The 23,083-nt window shown below is 66.7% G+C and overlaps 2 protein-coding genes across 2 annotated transcripts; one reads left to right on the forward strand and one right to left on the reverse strand.

The window, feature by feature from the left end:
* Window positions 1–24: 24 nt before the first annotated feature.
* On the reverse strand, window positions 25–7,250 carry CHLRE_01g029350v5 (uncharacterized protein). The gene is made up of 16 exons (XM_043058611.1): window positions 6,961–7,250; window positions 6,371–6,763; window positions 6,064–6,130; window positions 5,752–5,861; window positions 5,414–5,527; window positions 4,989–5,226; window positions 4,660–4,757; window positions 4,056–4,502; window positions 3,681–3,833; window positions 3,261–3,466; window positions 2,652–3,135; window positions 2,219–2,337; window positions 1,879–1,946; window positions 1,360–1,631; window positions 938–1,112; window positions 25–651 (listed from the first exon to the last, which is right to left on the reverse strand). The coding sequence occupies exons 2-16, from the start codon at window positions 6,536–6,538 to the stop codon at window positions 533–535; spliced, it is 2,838 nt and encodes a 945-aa protein (XP_042928525.1). The 5' UTR covers window positions 6,539–6,763; window positions 6,961–7,250; the 3' UTR covers window positions 25–532.
* Window positions 7,251–7,360: 110 nt separating this feature from the next.
* On the forward strand, window positions 7,361–22,919 carry CHLRE_01g029400v5 (uncharacterized protein). The gene is made up of 24 exons (XM_043058612.1): window positions 7,361–8,242; window positions 8,554–8,999; window positions 9,167–9,539; window positions 9,667–10,580; window positions 10,993–11,433; window positions 11,832–11,966; window positions 12,110–12,393; window positions 12,842–12,980; window positions 13,233–14,284; window positions 14,503–15,138; window positions 15,383–16,196; window positions 16,591–16,731; window positions 17,162–17,638; window positions 17,802–17,914; window positions 18,279–18,441; window positions 18,643–18,765; window positions 18,973–19,020; window positions 19,201–19,318; window positions 19,687–19,730; window positions 19,956–20,039; window positions 20,243–20,335; window positions 20,576–20,582; window positions 20,781–20,941; window positions 21,227–22,919. The coding sequence occupies exons 1-24, from the start codon at window positions 7,612–7,614 to the stop codon at window positions 22,190–22,192; spliced, it is 8,403 nt and encodes a 2,800-aa protein (XP_042928526.1). The 5' UTR covers window positions 7,361–7,611; the 3' UTR covers window positions 22,193–22,919.
* Window positions 22,920–23,083: the final 164 nt, after the last annotated feature.

Here is a 23,083-nt window from a genome sequence, read left to right on the forward strand (position 1 = left end):
CAGCTTCCAATCGAAATACATGACTATCGTTCCGATCCATAGTACCAGCTCCATAACTCATTTGGCTGTTCGCAGCATTGCTGATGGTGCACTGGACCTTCACTCGGGAGCCCAGAGCATCCCGACATATGCCAGGACGTCAAGGGATTCATTTTAGAGCTGACGAAGCCTTGATCAAGCTTTCGAGCGGCAAACTTGGTCGTTCAAGTCTCCCGACAAGTCCGGTCTTCTGCCCTCGAGCGACCCAAAATGCCCTGAGCAGCTGTGGCGTTATAGACACGAACACAACACGCAATTACTATTGAAAGAACACTATCCGCTCTTCGTCTCGCACTGCGCGTGCGACTCCCATCCAGCTGGCAAACTCCAGCCCCTTCGGGAGGAGAGAAAGAATCATAAACCACGGCGAAAACGCTGCAAATGGAGCCCGCCTGAAGCTAAGATAACGCAGAGGGTTGACCTCAACTAAACCCTGGTCGCTGGACTAATCCTCGTCCCCCAGCCCCCAGTCCCCAACTGTCGCTTCACTCTCTCAAGTGGGCACCAGCAGGTTGGGCTTGGCGCCCGCCTCCTTGGAGTACTTAGTCATGAGCTCGGTGGTCAGCGCCTCCAGCCGCTTGTCGCGCCGCTTGCGGCCGCCGCCCTTGGAGCCTGCAGCCCGGCAGAAGAAACGCATCCGGAATGGGAGTCAGCTGCGGCGTGCGCTCACGACTTGCCCTTGCACTGGCTCCCCATCTACTGTCGCTCTGCATGCTTCTGAAATTCCTCCTTGACCCCGCCGCGCGTTCCACCAACTTACTACCGTACACGTCCCTGCAACCCCACTGCGCTCCCCAGCCCCTTCCAATGCTTTGGTAAGCGAACGGCTACCCCCCGCCCTCCCCCCCCCCCCACAATTCCACCCACACCCGGCTCCAGCCTCCTCAGCGGCACTCACCGATGCGGTCCATGATGCGCACCAGCACGGGCGCCTCCTCCCAGTCGGGGTGTATGCGCGCGAGCGGGTTCGTGTGGTGCCAGGGCGGTGACTGGCTGCGCTCGCTGAAGGGCAGCGGCGCCTCCTTGGCCTTTTCCAGGTCCAGCGGCGCCAGGCGGGGCCGGCCGCTCGCATTCTGGGGTAGAAACGGGGGGGGGGGATAACCGAAAGGCAAGGGCAGGCAGAAACATGTGTGCGTGTTGGATAGGGAGTTTAAGACGAATCCGGGATAACCCCCACCTGATTTCGCGGACATGTGGCGTGCAGACACCACAACAGGCCGTGGAGAGACTGCACAGCGTAAGGCAGCCTACCACGTTCCCCATGCCCGTCGTCCTGCAAGCGTCCTCCGCAGGGTCCCTCCCCCACCCCATCCACCCGACCTTGTCGATCATCTTGACGTCGCCCGGCCCGGTCTTGAGGCCCTTCTTGGTCTCCTTGGGGAACACCTTGGTCTCCTTCTTGGGCTTGGCGCGCCCGCCTTCCAGCACGTCGTCAAACAGCCCGTCCGCGTCGCCGCCGCCAAAGGTGATGTGGCGGTTGGCGGCGCGGGAGCCGGGCCGGCTGCCGGTGGTGTCGAAGGGGTCGGGCTTGCGCATGGCGGAGCTGAGCTTGGGCGCGTCCGGGTCCTCCACATCCATCTTCACGCGCTTGCCTGGAGGGCCGTAGCAGGCGGGAGGGGAGGGGAGGGCGGGTGTAGCGCAGGAAACCGACAGTCGTACGCGTGTGTCGAAAGGGCTCATTGCGCCTGTCCGTGCGGTCACTGCGCCAAGTGCGCAGTGCTACTGCCCTGACCACGCTGCAAACCGGCTGCCACTCCGCGCCGCCACTCCCACCTCCCACCAACCCTGAATGCGAGCCGCCCACCTAGCCGCCCACCTAGCCGCCCACCCGGCACCCACCCTTCTTCCTGTTCATCTTGGGCGCCTCCAGGTCCGCCAGCAGCCGGTCCAGAACCACCTTGCCCAGCCTGCAGGCAGCAGGACCGGTGGGGGATAGGACGGTTGGCACGACGCGGTGGGCAGGCAGGAAGCCCCGGAGCGGTTGCCTGCTACGCTCATAGCAGCGGCGACAGTGAATACAGTTTGCACCGGTTGACTGGCGGCAGACTTTGGGGGTCTGTGGCTTGGTGAGGACTCAGCCCTGAGCTGGGGAGTGTACCGGCGCCCCTCCCCTCCCCCCTCCCTTTAGTTTGGGCTGGTATCTACAAACCCCTCCCCCTCCCCCCTCCTCCTCCCTCACCGGCTGGTGGACTCGTCCTCCGGCAGCAGGTGCCGCAGCAACGCGTCCACCTTGTACATGTACAGCTGCGTCACGCGCTGCGGCACGGCGTCGTCGTCCGCGAAGTTGCTGCGGACCACCTGTGGAGCGCGCGCGGGCAGTGCGAGGCGGACGCATCGGGCACAGTTGGTTGATGGGACAAACGCGCTTGCCTGGTAGCCCTTGTACTCCCTCGCCCCTATCCGCTGTACTGGGGCACCCATGTGGAGGTTGCTGTGCGGAGCTCGCACAATGGCGGGCCCGATGCACCAGAGATGATTTGGTTGCACGTTGCCTTCTTCACCCAAGGAAGACTGCCACAAAACACCCTGCCCACAAACCCTGACACTCCTTCCTGCCCCCCCCCCCCGCCCCGCCCTGTCCCGCCCCGCCCCGCCACCGCGCCGCCACCCACCTTGTCCACCACGTCTCCCCCCGCCAGCAGGTAGGTGTCCCGGAACACGCAGGCCGGGTACGACACCACCTGGCCCGCCGGCACGTGCAGCTTCACGGGCACCAGCACCGGCGTGGTGCTGTTCGCGCCCATGGCGTCCAGGGCCGCCTTGATCAGTGCGCGCTGCGCCTCGCTCATGGCCGGCTCCGAGGGCGCCTCCTGCGAGGCAGCGGGCGCTGCGCCGCCACCGCCACCACCACTGGGAGGGGCAGGCGCGGCTGCGCCGCCCTTCCCCTTGGGCGCGGCGCCAGGCGCCGGCGTGGCGGCGGCGGATGCAGCGGCGGACTTGCCATCAGCTGCGCCGGCATCGGTGGCGGCGGTGTCGGGGCGCGGGGGCGGCGGCGCGAGCGAGGGCGGCGGCGGCACGCAGCAGGCGAGGCCGAAGCCCTGCTCTGCGCGAGGGCCCATCAGCTCCGCAACTGGCTTCTCCTCAAGCACGTTGTACCTGGGGGCGGGAGCAGATGCAATGTCAGTAAAACCTTGAGATGCCGGCAGCTGCTTTGAGGACAGCAACCGGGATCACATGGACCCAACATGCGCAGTCCCGCACCCAGTGCCATGGCAGCTCACCAGAACACGCGGGGCCGCTGGGGGGGCACGCGCATGACGTCGTGGCCGCCGCCGCCGGGGCCATGGCCAGACATGGTGCTGAGGATGCTGGGCCCGCCGCGGCCGCCCCGGTGTGTGGAGGCTATCTCGCCGTCGGACGAGGTGTGGCCGCGGCAGATGCACAGCGCGAAGGGCTCATTCGGCAGCGTGTGGACTTCATGAATGGCCTGATGGGGAGGGGAGGAGGAAACGCTCACGGGGAGAGGGCGCGAAAAGCGGCCCGGCAGGAGTTCAAGTGCATGAGGCGGCGCAGCTGCTGCTCAATCAAAAGCTTCACATACATGGCATGCGGAGATGGTTACGGGGCCAAAGCATGCTCGCACAGACGCCGTCACGCACACAAACACACACATATACACACACACGCACACATGCACACACCTGCGGGAACTCGTAGGGCTTCTGACTGGAGTCCTCTGGTTTGATGACGTCCGCTATGAAGATGTGGCCGCCCGCGCTGGCGCACACCAGCTTGTGCGCCACGCCGTTCACCCAGGACAGCGCCGTGATGCCGCCCTTGAGGCGCGGCAGCACCTGCGGGGGCGGGGGAGCGGGAGGGCAGGTGCAAGGAGTGGGGAGATGCGGAGGTAGGTTTGGGGTCGTCGTGAAACAGCTTCGCTGTCTGCTGCATTTCTGGCCCACCTGGGTCTCGGGTACCTTTGGAGTTGGGGGCGCCTATCAATCTATCAACCCTGCACCACGACCCGCCCCCACTCCCAACCGCACGAACACACCGGAAACCACACTGCGACACACCTTGGTGCTGCAGCAGGAGCGGTCGTCCCATATGACCACCGACCCGTCCGCCAGCCCCCACGCCATGGTCTTGTGGTCCGAGGTGGTGGCGGCCGCCGTCACGTCGTGCGGCAGCAGCCAATCACGAGCCATGGGCGCAATCTGCGGCACCTCGGGCGGCCGCTCCGGGCCCGCGTAGGCCGCCGCCGCTGCCGAAGCCGACGCCGTCAGCAGGCTGGAGGCCTCCCCAGGCGGCGCCACGGATTTGCTGCTAGCAGCCTTGGTGGCGGGAGTGGAGGGTTTGCTGGTTCCGGCCGCACCGGCCTTGACAGCGGCCTCCACCTCCGGCGGCGGCACGACTGCGCCTCCGGCTCCGCCGGCGGCGGCGGCTGCGCCTGCTGCGGCCTCGAAGTCGAGCAGCAGCAGCCGGTTGGCGCCCTCCCACCACACGTAGGCGCCGCGAGCGCTCTGCAAGGCCGAACAAATCGGAGGCAGGTGATGTGAAGGCGATGGCTGCAGGATGGCTGCAGTTCATTGCGCGCAATAGCGGCAAGCCATGCAAGGCACCGGGCCGAGTGTGGAGGCCGTTGCCGGGGGCAGCCGTAGCCGCAATGTGGGCCCCTACCTTGTGGTACCTATCCGAGTGCGGGCTCTTGTCCGGCCGCTGCTGCAGCTGCCACACCAGGTTGCTGGGCCCCACCGCGGCGCTGCCTAGGCAGAAGGCTGCGGAGGGGGGAGGAGAGCAGGAGGACTGAGAGGAAGGCCAAGCAAGCCAGAGGACTGGCGGCAAGCACTGGCTGCGCACCGCAACCTATGCAACGCAACCTGCTCGCCCGCCTGCGCCCGCGCCAAAGCTCCAGTCTATCCCACACGCTCTTGCGGCGCCTCCCCCCAACCGCAATCACCAACAAATGCCACCCTCGCGACCATGCCTGGCCTGGGAAACGTGCTCACCCCGCACGGTGGCGGCGGGCACACGCAGCAGCTCCTCCACGCGCGTCTCGCCGAACGCCTTGAGCGACAGCGCCACGAAGGCTCCCACGCTCTCCAGGCTCACATTGGGCGGCGGCAACGACAGCGTGAACAGCGCCAGGGCGCCGCTGCGGCGGCACACGGCCAGGTGGCCCAGGTTGTCGCTCCAGTGCAGTCGCACCGGCGGCGAGGTGTCGTCGGGGTCGGCCGGCAGCGGCACCTGCGCAACAGCAGTAGCAGTAGCAGCAGCAGCAGCAGCGGAGGCGGTTGTGGTGCATGGTGCGGATAGACACGCTGGCACAGGTAGGCACACAGCCGCGGACCCTGGGCCGCCTGGTCTCTTCCCGAACCCGAACCCGGTCCTGCCCGGGGCTGCGTAGGCCCCCTCCGGTGCCCGTTCCGCGCACCGTGGCCAGCAGGCTGATCTCGCACGTCTTGATGTCCACCTCGTGCAGCGTGAGGGCGGTGCGCGAGGCCGCCGCCAGCAGCCGCCCGCTGGTGCACACCGCCATGCCCGCCTCCTGCAGTGCGTGGAGGCGGCGAGGCACAGGGCGGCGGGAGCACAGGAAGTGTCAGCGCTGTAGGGATGCAGGGCCGTGCTGGAGCTGCCCTCACCGCACGCAAGGCAGCAACACGCACGCCCATTACGCCTGACGAGCGTACGGCCTTCTATGCCAGGGAAGCAGGCTGGCAGGCACAGGCGCCAAGCTAGCACCGGGCTAGCCGCACACTGCTGGGCGCTCACCATTGCTGTGACCGGCGATGTGTGCGTGCGGTCCGAAAAGCAGATGGAGGGGTCGCGCGCGCTGCGCACTTGCACCTCGCCGTCAGGCATCGCCACCGCCGCAATGCCGGCTGAGAAGGAAGAAATGCAGGCAGGCAGGAGAGTGGGTTGTGGGCACGGCATTGGTTGCAGGGCTCTTTAGGTGCTGGCCTCAAACCCGTCGTCACAGCCCATGACTCCATGACACGCGGCTCCACGCCACGCGACAGCTTGTGGCCCCCCTGCTAGTGCTGTGCCAGCCCCTCAACTAGCCGCTGACTCCTCAGCGCTCACCGATGCCAATGGGCAGGAAGCAGCATGTCTCCGGCGCCACCTCCATCACCGCGTGCGGGGCGAACGTCTGCACGCACGGCAGCAACAGCGGCACCGAGAATGTTAGCCGCACAGGCACGCAGATCAGGACCGCGCCGGCTGTGCTTCATGTGTATGTGTGTCGCCGCCCCTCCAACACGAGGCCGCACCCGGTCCCACGCTGCACAACGGCAAGCTACCACCAACAACAACACATACCGGTACACACAAAATGTGTAGTACTTCAACACACACACTCATATGTGCATACACACAACCGCACCCTCACCAGGTCCACGCGCGACGCGTCCTCCGCCCGCCTCTGCGACTCTCGTGTCCCGATCATGTCCACCACCTGCTCCACGATGTCCGCCAGGATCTTGTCGATCATGCGGAACGGCTGCGGCAGCTTGTCCACCGCACCCGCCGGGTCCCACAACGTCGGAAGTGGCGGCATTGTGGCTAGGCTGGGCTAGGCTAGGCTAGGCTGCTGGGTTGGTAGCTGGGTAGCTGGAGAGGGGTAGCAAGCGGAAAAGCTGGCTGCTGGTTCCCGGCTGCGCCGGCGTGGCAGCTGTCAGCCCAGCTAGCGAGGTGGACGCAGGACTGCGCGCCTGTGCGCCACGGACGCCCGGCAGCAAAGCCCCGCGGCTACGAAGCCAAAAGACCTGGGCCCGGTTAGGAGCTGCAGCGCATGAGGAGCATCGTGTGGCATGAGAGTCCGCCAAGACTGGATGTACAAGGCGAGTGCGTGCGAGCACTATCGGCGTGGCCGTGGCAGGGGCACAGTGTTGACCCGCCCTGCACCCTCTGGCGTGCCCCTGCGTGCCCCCACACCGCTCCGCTGGTTATACCAGAGCGCCCCCCTCCGTCCTCACGTACCGTCTCCCTCTCCTAAGCTTCCGGACAGCAACGAAGTCTATCCGCGTTAGCAGCTCCCGTGCAGTGCGGTAAAGATTCCACGAATCACGGTGACCTAAGTCTTGGCTTCAATTGACATTAACAGTGTACAACAACGCTACCAAACTAGCGGAAAGGGCTGCGGGGCCTTTGGCCCGCGCAGCGAGAGTCATGTGAGCTCCGCGAACCCCTAACTGTCCTTCCACAGAACGCGTCAAGTAGCCTTGTTTTACGTGAGGCTGTAGCAGATAGCAGCTCTGAAAGGTGGTGTGTTCGTGTGCTCGTAGTCGTCAGAATGCACTACTTAGAATTGGGAACCTCATGCAGCAAGCGGCGAAACTCGTCCGCTGCACAACTCCTCAGCACTTGAGAAGCCATCATAGGTACTGTGTAGCACCTGGGCCTAGGTCAGGTTGAGCATAATATTGCTGGCCGTTAGGCGACTCCGGTTTTTCTGCAAGGACAACTACAAATCGATTTACTTTGCATCAAATACTGCTCTCATATCCAGAGCGTGGACTACCTTGCACTTTGTAGGATTGCGTTTACTGCACCACTGTTGTGTGGCTGTGGCGTTTGACGCTGATAACAAGCAAACATGGATCCGGGCGCATTACCATAAAGGCAGCAATAATGCGCGAGCCGGCGTCGCTGCAGGAGGACAACCTGCACGGGCTGGCTCCGCCGGGGTATGAAAGCCCACCAAGGCGTCCCGCCGGCGACGCCACTGGCGATGACCGCAGCTCGCCGGCGCCTGGCCTTGATGACGACGGCGACTCGGTGGCGGATGCGCAACGGCGCGCGACCCTGTCACGCCTGTCCATGGCCACGGACCTCAGCCGCGCGGACTCCGCGCTGTCCACCACCGCGATGCGGGACAGCAGAAAGAAGCGCGGGGGTGTGCAGTTCGGCGCCGACGTCCGCACCGGCACCTCCAACGATGGCGCCGCTGGCGCCACAGCGGACGGCGTGACAGCTGGCGGCTTTGGCGGCTTCCCTGCCAGCCTGGTCGGGAACAGCGGCCCTTCCCTGACCAGCCCGGCCGGCCGGGCGCAGCAGCCGAACCGCACGGTCCTGACCCGCCGCAACTCCGCCACCAGCGGTACGGGCGGCCCGGCGGCGGGCGGCGGTGGCGCCGCCTCCGTCAGCGGCGGCTCGGCGGTGGGCGGCGCGCTGGCGGGCTGGATGTCGGTCCGCGGCGCCGCGCCCCTGGACCTGTTGGAGCCGCCTGAGGACCTGCCGCCCCTGCACCAGGCGGCCTGGGGTGAGCGGGCGCGGCGGGTGGGCGCAGGCTGTGGGCTGGCATTTGGCGGGGCTCATGGGGAGCTTCGTGTGCTTGGCTGTGTGTATGTGTGAATGGTGCTGTGTTGCGCTGTGTGGTCCTGGGGTGTGTGGTTGTGTGGCGGGTCAGCACAGCTATGCTCTCATCACACACATTCACCACCACCACCACCACCACCACCACCACCACCACCACCACCACCACCACCACCACCACCACCACCACCACCACCACCACCACCACCACCGCCACCGCCGCCGCCGCCGCCGCACCTGCGGTCTCACCTCGCGCAGACAACGACCTGGACGGCCTGCTGGACCTGTTGCGCAACCGGCCGCTGGGCGAGCGGGTGGGGCAGCTGGTGTGGTTCAACCCGAAACTCTACCCCAACTTCAAACCGCGCCACGCGCAACAGCAATCACAGCAGCCACAGCAGCAACAGCAACAGGCGGGCGGGGCAGCAATGATGGGAACAGGTGGCGCCAAAGCGGCGAACCTGCTCAACCCTTTCGCCGGCCCCAACGCCGGACCCGAATTCGCACAGGGCCAGCCACAGCAGCAGCAGCAGCAGCGCCCCTTGAGCGGCGGCAACGCGCCAGCAGCTGGCGGCGTGAGTGGAGCGGGCGGCGGCGGCGCATACCGCAAGCCGCCGGCGCTGGGCCACGTCAGCACCGCGCCGCCTCCGCCGCCGGTGCCCACGGTCGCCACGCCCGCCTCCGCTGAGCAGGCGCTGCAAGCGGTGGGTCCCCCTCATGGCTCTGCTTCCTGCGCCGGGCATCTAGGTGTTCGTGTGACACGGTTTTGACATGGGCGGTGGAAGTGTGTGTAGTGCGCATTGCCATTCAGACAGCTGCTGCCATTGTCACCCTAAAAATTTACCACACACACCTCCCCTTGTGCTTGCAGCTCCTGCGGCGCGAGTTCCTGCGTCACGCCTGCCACCCGCTCACCATCGCGGCGGCGCACGGCAATGACCGCATGGTCGACGAACTCATCAAGGCCATGGCTGCGGACGCCGCCGCCAGGACCGCCGTCAGGAGCAGCAGCATTGACCGCGGCGGCGGCGGCGGCATGCCGAGTAGCAGCATGGGCGGCTTGGATGGCGGGCGCGGCGGCGGCGGCAGCGGTGGCGGCGCAGGCGGGCGCGTCGACTTGCAGCTGACGTGGACGAAGCCGCCAGCCGACCTGCCGCCGGGCTGCCCCTGGGTGACGCCGCTGGCGGCGGCGGCACTGGGCGGCAATGGCGAGTGCATCCGCCTCATCGGCGCAGCCATCCGAGGTGCGGTGTTGTCGCGCGCGCCGCCACCTCCACCTCCACCTTGCCAACCAGCCTAGCACTATGCCTCGGCCATGCGATGATTTTATTACGACGCCGTTGTGCCGCCGTCACCCTTTCACCCTTGCAGGCGGCCGCTCCGGGCGCCGCGCCGACGACCGCTCCACCTACGGCTGCTTCCGTTTCCGGCCGCTGGTGCTGGCGCAGAGCGCCGAGGCCGTGCACGCCCTGTTCGATTACCAGATCACGGCGCCGGACACAATCAAAAACAGCCTCTGCGACGCCGCACGCCGGCTAGCGAAGCGGCAGCAGGCGGCCCTGGCACGCGCTGCCGCGGCCGCCGCCGCGGCAGCGGCGGCGGCAGTCAGCGGTGGCTCCGGTGCAGGTGCTGCTGGGCACGGCAAGGGTGCGCCGGGGCAGCAGCTGCCGAAGCAGGGCGGGGCAGTTGCCGAAAGCGCATTGGGCAAAACCGGCGGCACAAGGCCAGGCGCAGACAGCGCCGCCGGCAGCGGTGTCGGACTCTCCGAAATGGGCACCTCGGCGGCCGTCACGGACGCAGACGAAGGCGACGATGGCGATAATGGCGAGGACGGCGAGGTGTCGCAGCGTCCAAGCGCGCGGCCCGGCGTCAGTCTGGCGTCAATGGGCGGCCCCTCCCGCGGCATGTCGGAGGGCTCGCTGCGGGCGGCCGAGTCATTGCTGCTTGGAGGGCCCGACAGCGAGGCGTCAGAGCTGGCGCCGCTGCCCAACCAGGTGCCGGCGCCGGCCGCGGCAGCGCCCATGGCAGCGGCTGGGGCGGCGGCTCAGGCCAGCACGGGGGCGCCAACTGCCCCGGCGGCTGCTGCGTCAGCAGCCACGGCGACGGCGGGAACGGCCCCGGGTAGCATGGGCCTGGGCGGGGGTGTGGGCATGGGCAGCGCCGCGCAGCAGCTGGTGGCCAGCAAGGTGACGGAGCTGGTGCTGTTCCGCTGCCGCCTGTTCCATGACGCCGGCGGCATGCCGCTGGAGAAGTCATTGGCGGCATGCAGGCTGGAGACCCTGCAGGTGGGAGCCAGTGCGTGTGTGTGTGTATGTGTGTGTGTTTGTTCAAGTGCAGAAGCGAACGAAACACGCAGGGCATTGTGCGCTGTGCGACGCTTGTGTTGTTGGAAGGCACTGGGAGGGAGCGGCCCGGGGTGTGCCGTGTTCAGGTTGGGGCGAGAGCGGCATCGGGGGAGGGCCGCCGGCTAAAGCCAGGGATGTGGCGTCTGGAGCTTGGTATGCACTAGGGTAGCCTTCAGTAGCCTTCTTGGTATGCACTACCGGTAGCCTTCGTCCTGTTACGCCCGCGCCCCGGGCCCCGAGCCCTGGGCCCCGCATCCATTTCGCCCTCCTCAGCCCTCATCTGACCCCAAGTGCCATCGTGCGTGCCCTCGTGTGTGCCCGCGTGCGTGCCCTGGTGTGCCTCTCGCCGCAGATGCTGGCCACGCTGACCGCCCTGGTGGAACACGGCTTGGAGCCCGACCGCTTCCTGTCGGGCGCCGAGCACCCCACCCTCAACTCCACCTCACTCCTAGTAGTCATGGTGCGGAACTATGACGCCGCGCTCCGCGCCGCCGCCGGCCGCAGCGGCGCCGCCGGTGCCGCCGCAGGCGGCAGCCTGCCACCCACGCCCGGCCCCAACGCCATCATCGAAACGGAAGCCGTGCTGGCCAGTGGGCCCAGCGGCACGGCGGCCAGTGGTGTGGGTGGCATGTGGCCGATGGCGGGCGGCAGCGGCGGCTTGGGGCTGGCGGGGGGTGTGGGCGGCGGCGCGGACCTTGTGAGCGTGATGCACAGTGGGCTGAACACGCTGGTGGCGGTGCTGCTGGAGCACGGGGCGCTGGTGGACGAGCCGCCCAGGAGGCATTTCCCACAGGTGCGTGCAGCGGGAGAGGAAGGGGAGGTGGCGGAGGGGCTGTAGGGAGGGAAGGCGAGGAGGAGGAGGGGCTATAGGGGGAGGAGGAGGGGCTATAAGGGAAGGCGGGGCGTGAATGAAGGCAGGGACGGGCAGGGACACCAAGTTAGGTACTGAGTGGACACAGATATGCTTTTGCGGTCTGGTTGTGAGCTGTCAGCGAGGCTGCCGGCAAACAAACTGTTCATATTGCGGGCAATCGCAAAGCACGAGGAAGCTCTGCTCACCTTCGCCCACGCATCAAAACACACACGCGCACATGAACACACACGTCCACAACTCTGCATCGCATGCGCTGTCCTGCGCGTATTGTTTTCCTTGGGCTCATCAAACACGCCTGCCCCCATGTACGCACGCAGGTGGGCGGCCTGCACTCCGCCCCTCGCACCGGCTTTGAGGCGGCGCTGGACCACACCTTCGCCAACGGGCCGCAGGAGCTGGTGGTGCTGCTGCTGCAGCACTCGGCCCGCCAGCCGGAGGAGCACAGCGTGCTGGTGAGAGAGGGAGAGAGGGAGGGAGGGGGGAGGCGGGCGGGCGGGGGACTGCGTGCGTGTCGTGCCCGTGTCGTCTGCAGTTGCCGCATACGCTACTCCACCCGCACCACTGAGAGCATTGCCCGCTATGCCGTACCACACAGGTCGGCGCAGGCGCAGGCGGCGGCGGCGTCGGCACCGGTGACGGCGCAGGCGGCGAAGCCGGCGTGGGGCGGGTGTACGGGCAGGCGGACCGCGACGCGGCGGCGGCGCTGATCTACGGCAGTCGCCCGCGCTCGGCGGCGGGCGCGGCGGCCGGTGTGGGCGGCTACGGCGTTCGGCAGGTGCCGTGGGAGGGCGGGCGCAGCAGCCCGCTGCTCGCGTTCGGCGCAAAACTGCAGGCGGCGCTGGTGGAGGGCAACCTGCCCCTCTGGCTGCACAGCGGCAAGTGAGTGATGACAGGACACCCTGTGAAAGGGAAGGGGCGTGGTGTCGTGTTGCGTCAGGTTGCGTGTGTGGGCCACGATGGCTTGGCGGAGCGTCAATAGCATGTTGATCAGAGCTTACCCGTGAAAACGGGAGACCTGGGGTGTTAACGATGCGGCCACCACTGCCGTGTCACTTCGCCTGCCACTTGTCGAGCTTCCCGCCTTTATCCCCGCCATCGCCTATCCAGCACGCCTTGGATTCCCCCCTCCCGGTCCCACGTCGCCCCCTGCCCCCACCGCCTACCCTGTCCTCGCTGTTGGACCTGGGCGTCAGCACTCACACCTGTGGTTAATTCTCTCTGTCTTTCATAGACGGCAACCGTCGAACTAGTCGTGTCTGGATTCCCCTTGCCCACGTCGCCCACCCCCACCGCCTCCCCCCACCGCCTCCCCCCACCGCCTCCCCAGGTTCGTGTCGCTGATGGAGGACCTGGTCAAGTGCACCATCGCGGTGGACCCGCACCTGGTGCCCGCCGACCTGGCCTGGCTGGTCATGGACGTGTTCGAGCGCTGCCTGGCGCACGAGTTCGACACAGTGGCGGCGGCGGTGAGGCAGGAGACATGGGGGTGATGGGGCATTATGCGCCCGGGCCCAATTTAAAAGTCCCATCATCATCGGAAAGCCCACCCAGTCACGAAGGGGGTGCTTGTGTGTGTAGGTGTAGGTGTAGGTGTAGGTGAAAAGTGTGTGTGTGTAGCTGCATCTACGACGTGTGCGTGCGCGCGAGGTGTGGCTTGCAAGCGTTGTTGTATCATTGTATCACGTCATCTGGTGGACGCATTCGTGCATTGGGCGCAGGTGCGGCCGCGGCGGCGAGCCAAGACGTCGCGCACCCACGGCGGCGGCCTGGCGCACCGCGGCAAAGAGCCCGTGAGCACTGGCAAGGGCGGCGCCGGCGGCGACAACGGCGTTACCGCCGCCGAAGCTGCAACTCCTGTGGCAGCTGCAGTCGGCGGCGGCGAGGGCGACGCGGGCAGTACCGTGATCCACATGGGCGGCCTGGTCAGCTCCCCCACCGGCCTCACCATTGCTTCCGCGCTGAAAGACATCGGCGGCGAAGGCGACCCGTACACACCCCACGCCAACGGCGACGGCGACCGCGCCTCGTTCGCCACACCGTTGCCGATGCCGTCGGGCGCGTCCGTCGCCGCGCGCTTCGCCAGCGCCTGCTCGCTGCAGCCCGGCCAGAGCGCGCTGCTGTCGGGCGCCAGCCGCTCCAAGCCGCGGCGCGGCAGCACACACGAGGGCAGCAAGGAGGGAGACGCTTACTACGGCCACTTCACGGCCCGCAGCAGCAGTAGCAGCAGTAGCAGCAGTAGCTCATCGTCGTCGTCGTCGTCGGATGAGGGTGGTTACGGGACCAGCACCTCGTCTGCCACTTCCTCTTCCTCTTCCTCCTCTTCCTCCAGCTCCTCCTCCGCCGCTTCCGCCACCTCCGCCGCGTCAGCGGCCTCCAGGCGGAAGCGCAGCGGCCGGCGGAAGGCCAAGGCCGCGACAGCGGCTGACACCGCTGCCGCCGCCGCCGCTGATGATGTGGCCACCGCCGCCAGCAAGGGCGGTCTGCGGCAGCGCCTGCAGCACAAGCACTCACACGGCGTCGACCACGAGCCATCCAAGGCGCCGGACTCTAAATCCAAAAAGCCGCACAGCCACAAGCACCGGTCCGGCGGCGGCGGCAAGCGGCGCGTGCTGACGCGCAGTGAGCGGCTGCCGGCTGGCAGCGGGGGCGGCGCGGTGCTATCCACTCCGGAGGACAGCATGGTGTTGGGTGTGGTACAGAGCCTATTCAGGCACACGGCCGACGCCATCACCGGGCTGCACCAGGACCTCAAGGACGGCTCGCTGGACGGGTGGGTGCAGCGGGCAGACGGCGGCGACACCGCATCGCTTCATGTGTAGATGTGTGTGTGTGTGTGTGTGTATGTGTGTGTGTATGTGCTTTCAAGGGGGAGTACGGTACTTCCTGTATACGGTATGCCCTCCCGCCCCAATCCGTAATTTTTGCACGTATGCGAGAACGTTGGCTTGACGGCGCCGCATGTGTATGTGTATGTGTGCACACACGCAGGCCGCTGGCGTCCGTGACGTCCTCCTACGCCGGCGGCGCCAACGCCGCCGCCAGCGCGGCGCGCACGCGGCTGGCCATCGCGCAGCACGCGACCGCCGTGGACTGGTCGGTGCTGCTGCGCCTGGTCGCGCGCATAGCCGCGCTCACGCTAAACCCGCCACGCAGCTTCGGCGCCAACGCCGGCCAGATCTCCGTCTTCACCGCCGCCAAGGCCGTGAACCAGCTGCTCTACGCCCGTGATTGGGCGATCGGGCACACCGGGACAGCCGGCGGCGGCGGCCTCGGCGGCTTCGGGCCGGGGTCCGGCGGGGCTGCTGGCGCGGCCAGCCGCGCCGCCGGAGGCGGAGGCGGCGCGGCGTCCGTCGCGCGCGCCTCCGCCGCCGCGACGGCGGCGGCGGTGGCCGCCTACGCCAGCGGCGGTAGCGTTGCCTACGCGCCTGTGATCCCGACGTCGGGGACGGTGGTCGACATCGACCTGCTGCGGGCGGTGGCTCGGCGGCACCCGCACGAGGCGGCGCGGCTGATCCACGGCATGGACACGCTGCGTGTGGTGCTGGACGAGTACCGCTGGGACTCCATCCCCATGTCCCTGGACCAGGACTTCTACGCCGTCTACAGCAAGGGCGAGGCCATTCGGTGAGCGGCCCGGTCTTGGGTGTTCCCCGCGCCCGTGCCTTTGCCCGTGCCTTGGCTCGTGGCTTTGCTCGTGGCTTTGATCTGTGCACGCAGGCGTGCCGCCGTGCGTCTGTCCATCAGTGCACATGCACAACGTGCACAGCTGCGTTCGGTGGTTGTGATGGTTGCTGTTGGCTGCTTCTACTGAGCTGGAGTGTTGAATCACCGTGCACCTGCCCACCGCTGCTGTCCGGCTGCCTGCCAGGCTGAACACCAGCACACGCGGCCCCTGGGTGGTGCCGCTGAGCGTGGCGGCGGCGATGCGCGCGGCGGCGGCGGACGCGACGGCGCGGCGGCGCGAGGCGGAGGCGGCGCGGCGGCGCGCCGTGGCCGGCCACCGCACCGAAGTCAGCAACCATGTCGGCGCCGCCAGCAACAAAGTGGTGCCGGTGGTGACGAGTGACGAGCCCGGCGGCAACGCCAACAGCGCCATCGGCCACGGCGATGAGTGCATGGCATGTGCGAGCGGCGATGGTAAGGCCGACTGCGACGGCGAGGGCGACGGCGACGGCGACGGCGGGCAGGAGGAGCACGCCTCCCCCAGCAAGCCCCGGTCGCGGCACCTGGCCTTTAGTGAGCCGGCGGAGACGCCGTCCATGGCGCCAGACCGCGGCGGCGGCGGCGGCGGCGGCGGCCATGGTCATGGTCACGGTCACGGCGATGGAGCGGATGCGCCGCTGCCGGTGCACTTCGGCGCCACCACCAACCTTTTCAACGACGAGGGCTTTGCCGCCTTCGGCGCAGCCACGATGGGGCCGGGCGGCGTCGCCGCGCCGTGGGGCGCCAGCACCAGCGTGGCGGCGGCGGCGGCAGCCGCCGCGGCGGCGGAGGCGGCGGAGCCGATGGCGCGCGAGGACATCCTGCAGGCGTGCGTGTTCGCAAACATGTGGAGTGTGCTGACGCACTTTGTGCTGTCGTCCACTCGGCTGCCCGACTACATGGGCGCGCTGCAGCGGCTGCGCGGGCAGACCTACAAGTACGCGGCGCTGGGGCAGATCCGGCAGTACGGCAGCATACCGGTGCGTGGGTTGGTGGCTTGTGCAACACGGTGTGATGTGGCACGTGTTGTATCTTTGGGACTGTGCGCATGGGATTCTGGGATGTCGCCCGCGTACCGTGTTGGCTGTGGGCGCGGGGTCTCCGCCTGTGGGTAACCACCCTCAGGCCCGTCCCAGATGACCGAAACTGTGAAGGTTATGCGTGGAGCTCGCACTGCATTTCTGGGTTCGGCGACGATTCCTTGACTATTGGGACCTATTTCGTCGGGCTCGGGCACAAGGAAATCCCTCCCGCCCCAATGCATTACCCGGACCCGATGTGCGACACCACGACTTGAGCATCATTGCTTGCTGACAATTTCGCCCCTCGGCCTTTGCCCCTCGGCCCTTGCTCCGCGGCCGCTTCAACCCGCAGGTGGTGATGGTGCTGGGCCTGCTGGCCGGGCTGCTGGGTCTGGGCACCCGCGGGCTGCAGAGCAGTGTGCGGCTGCTGGGCAACTTGGTACTCCGGGGGTACGAGCGCCTGGAGATACGCCTGCAGCCGGCCATGGACGTGGTGGGTACGGGTGGGTGCGGACAGAGCGAAGCATCATGCCGCTGCGCTGCTCTGCCGCAACGATGCACACACACACACACACACACACACACACACACACACACACACACACACACACACGGGCGGGAATCAGGGCATTAGGCGTGCTGGGTCAACGTTGTAGCGCGCCCAGGGCGCGGCGCATACAATGCATATGGGTGCCACTCGGGGTCAGGTCGTTCGTCGATCGCCCGAGGGGGGGTTCCAGGCTTTTTGCGGGTAAGTATGACGCGGGTCGACGCGGCTACTTTGTAGACGCTCGGTATCGGTAGGTATCCGTAAGTAACTCCGGCGCGCCGTCTGGGCGGGCTTCATTTTGTTTTTTTTTCAACACACACACACACACACACGCAAACACAAAACCCATGTTACACACGCGCTCCAACCGCAGGTGGGCAAGAAGCTGCACCGCGTGCAGCGGGGGCTGGGCAAGGCGCGGCGCCACATCGGGCGGGTGGCCAAGCACGCGGGCCGCATCGCCGACAAGGCCACGGGCGGCAGCCGCATGCTGCGCGGCACCGGCTCCGCAGTGCTCGGCAACTTCCGCGTCATCCCCCACTACCTGTCCTTCCTGCGGGTGCTGCTCGACCCGGACATGCTAGCCGAGGTGTGGCTGGGCATCACGCAGCACTACCACCGCCGCGCCGTGCCGCGGCCGGGCCGGGCAGGTGGTGGCGGCGGCGGCATGGGCGGAGCGGATAGGGGCGGTGGAGGCGGCGGCGGCGGCGGCGCGGAGGCGGCGGCGGCAGTGGGCGCGCCGCACACGCTGGGCGGGCGCACCACGCGCATTGTGCTGCACCGTGTGCCGCTGAGCTGCGCCGCCGCCATGCCGGCCACGCTGCTGTACAAGCTGGCATCGTCACCGCAGGTACGGCAGTGCACACACACACACACACAAACACACACATACACACACGGTGCCGTCTGGGCGGGATGCGTTTTTCAACCCGCCCTCCACCGTTTTAAGCCTTCCTTTGCTTGCCGTTGGAGTATACACACACACGCTTCTAAAACCCCCGTGTCCATCACAGGTGAACGGCGAGTTATTCGCCAGCCCCATCATGCGCGCCGTCATCACGTGGCGCTGGCAGGTGTTCACGCGCTACTTCCTGCTGCTGCAGTTCCTGGAGCACCTGGTGTACATGTGAGCGGCGCGGCGGCGAGGCCGGGAGGCAGCGATGGGCGGGTGGGAGCCCATGGGGTGGTGGCAGTGACAGGGGGTGATAGCCGATGGCAGGGCCGGCGGGACGCGACCAGCGGTGTGCCCGTTGCGTAGGTGGCTTGTCGGGCGCATGGCCAGTCGGCCCCCCTGCCCACTTGAGTCACACCTGCACCGGCCCGCTTTGCTGGCGCATTCGCATGCATGGTGTTGACCCTTCCTCTATGCCTTTCCCTGTGTAGATACTTTACTCACCTGCACACACACACACACACACACACACACACACACACACAAACACACATATACAAACATACACACACTCTCTCTTCAACACGCCTGTACACAGGGCGTTCTTCATGGTGTACGCCTTCTCGCTGTCCTACTCGCCCGAGGCCTTCACCGCCGTCCTGGGCGCCGCCATCACCGCCGTCACCCCCACCTCCGACTGCTCGCTGCCGCCCAGCCAGCTGCAGCGCTTCCTGCTCATCAGCCTGGCCGTGCTCACAACGGTGAGGCGGGTTGGCCGACAGGGAGGTAGGCGGGCGGTGCTGTGCCGCGGTGGCCAAGCGGACGGAGCAGCCGCGTCACGCGGTGCTGGGTAGCTGCTCTTTCCCCATCGACCCTGCCGCCTCTGCATCGCTCAACTCGCGCCGCCCCTGGCCTCGTCTGCCCCCTGCTGCTGTGTGTCGCTCGCCGGCCGCGCTCCGCAGACGTGCATCATGCAGGAGTTCCGGCAGGTGCTGTTCTTCAAGCTGGACTGGCTGCGGCAGCCCTGGAACCTCATGGACTTCGCCTCATCAGCCATCGTGTGGACCATCATCGTCACACACCTGGTGAGCACGTGTGTGTGCGTGTGCGTGTGCCTGTTGCCTTCCGCGTCGGCCTCTTGAGAAGAGCAGGGCAGCGCGAAGGACGTTACAGTGCGGCTGGTTGCCTTGTTCCGTGGACTGCGCGCGGCCTTGGAAATTTGTTATCGCCTGGTATTGCTTGCCTCGAATCTCAATCACCTGGCACCCAAACTCCGGCACACACGTACACAGGGCTGCAACAGTGAGCCGGGGCTGCTTCGCGGCCTGGCGGCGGTGGAGGTGAGCCGCTCACACACCGTCCCACACTTAACCACACTGCGCCAAACCCCCCCTACCTGCCTGCCTAACCCGTGCGCCTGCCTCCCTGTTCCGCATCCCTTGCCTATCTGACCCTATCGCCCCGTTGCCCCACCTCGCCGCCTACCTACCTGCCCGCACTGCCCCCTCCACCTGCCCCAGGTTGCGCTGCTGTTCCTGCGCCTGCTGTACTTCGCCATGGCGGACGACCGGTTGGGCTCCTTCTTCCGCATGGTGATCGAGGTGCTGCGCGACCTCTCGCTGTTCTTCGTTTTCCTGGGTGAGTGGACCCGGAGCCCGGGGTGGAGGGGATCAGGGGCTGGTGGAGAGGCGGAGAGGACGCGGAGAGGAGAGGTGGAAAGGAGGGTGGGAGGGGAAGCGTGTGTACTGAAAAGACGGCTGCTTGGCGTTGGGTGCTCGCGATGGTGGTGGTGGTGGTGGTGGTGGTGGTGGTGGTGGTGGTGGTGGTGGTGGTGGTGGTGGTGGTGGTGGTGGTGGTGGTGGTGGTGGTGGTGGTGGTGGTGGTGGTGGTGGTGTTTTCGGGCAGGGTACAGCGGTGCCGCTGTGCTTGTTGTGTGTTTAGCTGCGCTCTCACGTGATCCAAGGAACCGACGTGCCGGCAACGTGCCGCCCTGTCGTCTGCTGCAGGCATCCTGTTCATTGGCTGGGGCCTGGCCATGAGCGTCCTCAAGGTGCGTCACGCATTGGGCACTTGACACGTGCACTGAGCACGTGCGCTTAGCCTGCCAGAGGCGCTGTGCTAGTGGGCCCCGCCTCTTCAGCAACATTTGTTGCCCATGGGGGGGGGGTAGCCTGGTCAACCGCTCTGCTAACAATGCAACGCCATGGTGGCCGATGGGGCTTGTTGCACACACTCATTGCAAGCACGCCCATCCCCATCACCTTCCCCCCAACAGGGCAGCGAGGGTGACGGCATGCCCGCCACGTTTGAGCAGCTGTTCACCATGATCTTCGGCGACTTCCAAAAGTCAACATTAGACGTAAGCCTTTTCTGCGCGATCATGGCTTCAATCTGCCCCTCCATTGTGCAACTGCGAGTCATCGCCTTGCTGCCGCTACTCCTCATACGATACACGAGTGCGCCTTGACACATGTACAAACAGTCGCATTATGCCTTGGTTGTGTTCTCTGACACACATACACACACACGTTTTCGTGGTCCCCCCTTTACATTCAATCACAGGCCATGGACGCTGGTAGCGACGCGCTGAACGTGCTGCTGCGCCTCTTCGCGTCTTTCTACCAGATCCTTGTTACGATCATCCTGTTGAACCTGGTGCGTGGCAGCGCTAGTAGTGGCTCATGGCTGGCGTTGCTTTGGATGAACTGGGCGGTGGGACTGCTTAAGCTTCCGCGTGCCGTTGGCAGCAGGAGCCGCCTGTCATCATTGCAGAGCATGTGGTTCGGCACTTGAACTTGTACCAACGCATATCAGACTAACACTTACTCCTGCCCTGATGCACCCCCACGCCCCCTTCCTGCCGGCCGCTCCCGCCCTGCCTCGTGGCGCCAACAGCTGATCGGTGAGCGCGAGCCCTGCGGCCCCAGCGCTCACTCCATCCCTGGCGCACATCGCTCGTTCCTTCCTTCCCTGCGCTTCGGTCCTTGCTCTCGCTCCTCAGAATGCACCTCGCCTCTGCACGCATCCTTACCCCCACGCATCCCACACGCCACCCGCCCCTTCCCACGCACCCCTCTCCTCTTCCCGCCGCTCCCCGCAGCCATCATCAACGACAGCTACGAGCGCATCAACGACAACGAGTACTTCGAGAGCCTGCGCAACAAGCTGACGCTCATCGTGGAGGCTGAGTCGGTGCTGCCCACCGGCCTGGCACGACGCATGCTGGAGGCGCTCGCCAAGACGGACCTGTACATCATCACGGTGAGAGGGCGGCGGCGGGGCGCGAGGGGCTGTTGAAGTGCCAGGGCAGGGGCAATGACCACACGTGAGGGTCTTCCCTGCGGCGCGTGCATTGTATGGTGACCGCGCGCCTTGATGCGCCTACGTGCGCCCTTGCGCTACACGCTTCCAACCTTGACATTCCAAACCCGTGCGCGAACACACATACTTTTGGGTGTACCTTGTTCCGGTTTTGTTCAGCAACTCGCACCTTTCACCTTGCGCTTTCCTAACAAACACGCTCAAACGCACACGTGTCTCTAACAGCCCGAGGCGGCCACGGTGGACGCGGCCAGCGCCGACGCGGGCGCGGAGGCGGACACGGCGCTGGCGGGCGGCGCCACCCGCCGCTCCCTGGCGCCGCCCTCGCGCTGGTACGGCCGCATGAGCGAGACCAAGCGCTTCGTGAGCACGTTGATGGACGACCTGGTGGCCCAGCAGAAGCACTTCCAGGGCCGCATGCTGACCATGATCAGCAACCTCAAGATAAACAGCGGCGCCGCCGGCGGCGACGGCGGGCTGGGCGGTGTGGCGGCCAGCGGCGGGCTGGGCGGCGGCGGCCTGGGGCTGGGCGGCGGCGGGCGCGGCCGGCACAGCGCCGTGGGCGGCGGCCAGCGCGGCGGCGGCGGCGGGCTGGGGCTGGGGCTGAGCAACAGCATGGGCCAGGTGGGTGACGGCGGCGCGGCGGAGGGGCTGCTGGAGGACGCGGTGCAGCTGGAGAAGCGGCTGCTGGAGCGCATGGGCGCCATGGAGGAGGCGCAGCGCCGGGCGGCGGCGGGGCTGGAGGACCGGCTGGCGGCGGCGCTGAGGCAGCAGCTGGCGGAGGTCAGCGCCGCCGCGGCGCGGGAGGCGGCGCGGGATGCGGTTGCGGCGGCGATGGGTGACGGTCACGGCCCTGGTAGCAGAGGGAGTGGCGCCGGGAGCGGGAGCGGCAGCGGGAGGCAGGCGCCATCTCGGGGCTCGTCTAGCGGCGCTGCTCCTGGGATGGGAGTTGGGACGTCGCTCAGGCCGCCGCTGTCCGGCGCCGCCTCCGGCAGTCTGGGTGCAGGAGGGGGCGGCGGCGGACAGGCCTCGCCGCAGCTGGCGCAGGCGTCATTGCCGCCGGGCCTAGTGGTGGTGGAGCGCTCGGCGCTGGAGGAGGTAGCTCGAGCGGCGGCGGAGCAGGCGGCGCAGATAGCGGTGCAGCGGGTGCTGGCAGCGATGCAGCAGCCGCAGCAGGCACTGCCGCAGTAGTCCTGGACATGTCCATAATTGTGTGAGCCATTGTACTGGAGTTTAGGGAGTGGAAGGTTTGCCGTTTTGGCGTGATTCCAGGAGTTCTTGCGAGGATGCATGCGTGGTCCGGGTGAGCTTGGTGGCATTGGTGTGCGGTCGCGTGCGGACTGCATTGAGTGAGTGTACGTATGGCCGAGCGAGCGAGCATATGAAGAGACAGCCCAGAATGTAGACGCAGCTACGGGTTGACCGCGTTGCTGTTTGTGCGCGCATCGAGAAGGCTTGCAACGCGACACATGGCCGGGTGCAGGTAGCTGCGAGGCTGGGCCCCCATTCATAGATGCTGACAGACTTAAACCTTTTTGAAAGATTGAAAGAGCGTGCGTGTTTGTGGGTGAGGGTGAAGCATTTATGGCATGGGCGAGATGTGGGTCGTGATGGGGCGCAGCAATGCGTCGGGTCAGAGAGGAACACAGGACTGGGTGGACTTGCGAGCCCGCTGGAAGCGCGGACTAGCGCGGGGTTTCCGTTGGACTGAACCAGCTGCACGTCATGGCGGGCACTGAGTGGGCGTTTCCTTGCATTGCATTTCGATTCGGCAGCTGGGCAGGGAGCCTACTAGAGCTAGAGAAGGCCGACGGCGTCGCAGGCGGCACGCCCCTGGGGTCCAGAGCAGGGTGTTCGTTCTCCACGCCACTGGCTCGTGAAGTGCGTCAGCAGGTCCCTCTTGTAACCAATGCAATCTGGGCAGCGGGGGCGCCGGAGTCCTGCACTCCTGCACATGGCTGAATGGAGAGGTTGCACTTGACACGACAGCATTGCGTAGGACTTGTCCGTACTTTGCATGTGACAAGGCCCAGGTTGGACGGTATCATCCGCAAGCGCACGTGGCGCAGGCTGCGTGGCGGC

The sequence above is a fragment of the Chlamydomonas reinhardtii genome, chromosome 1 (assembly GCF_000002595.2).
Source record: "Chlamydomonas reinhardtii strain CC-503 cw92 mt+ chromosome 1, whole genome shotgun sequence".
Lineage (NCBI taxonomy): Eukaryota > Viridiplantae > Chlorophyta > Chlorophyceae > Chlamydomonadales > Chlamydomonadaceae > Chlamydomonas > Chlamydomonas reinhardtii.

Coding starts and splice junctions, on each gene's coding strand:
- CHLRE_01g029400v5 (XM_043058612.1), top strand. CDS start 7,612: ATGCGCGAGCCGGCGTCGCTGCAGGAGGACAACCTGCACGGGCTGGCT. Junction 8,243..8,553: donor CCTGCACCAGGCGGCCTGGG/GTGAGCGGGCGC, acceptor CACCTCGCGCAG/ACAACGACCTGGACGGCCTG. Junction 17,639..17,801: donor AGCTGGCATCGTCACCGCAG/GTACGGCAGTGC, acceptor TGTCCATCACAG/GTGAACGGCGAGTTATTCGC.
- CHLRE_01g029350v5 (XM_043058611.1), bottom strand. CDS start 6,538: ATGCCGCCACTTCCGACGTTGTGGGACCCGGCGGGTGCGGTGGACAAG. Junction 5,227..5,413: donor AGATCAGCCTGCTGGCCACG/GTGCGCGGAACG, acceptor GCTGTTGCGCAG/GTGCCGCTGCCGGCCGACCC. Junction 1,113..1,359: donor ACGTCAAGATGATCGACAAG/GTCGGGTGGATG, acceptor TTTCTACCCCAG/AATGCGAGCGGCCGGCCCCG.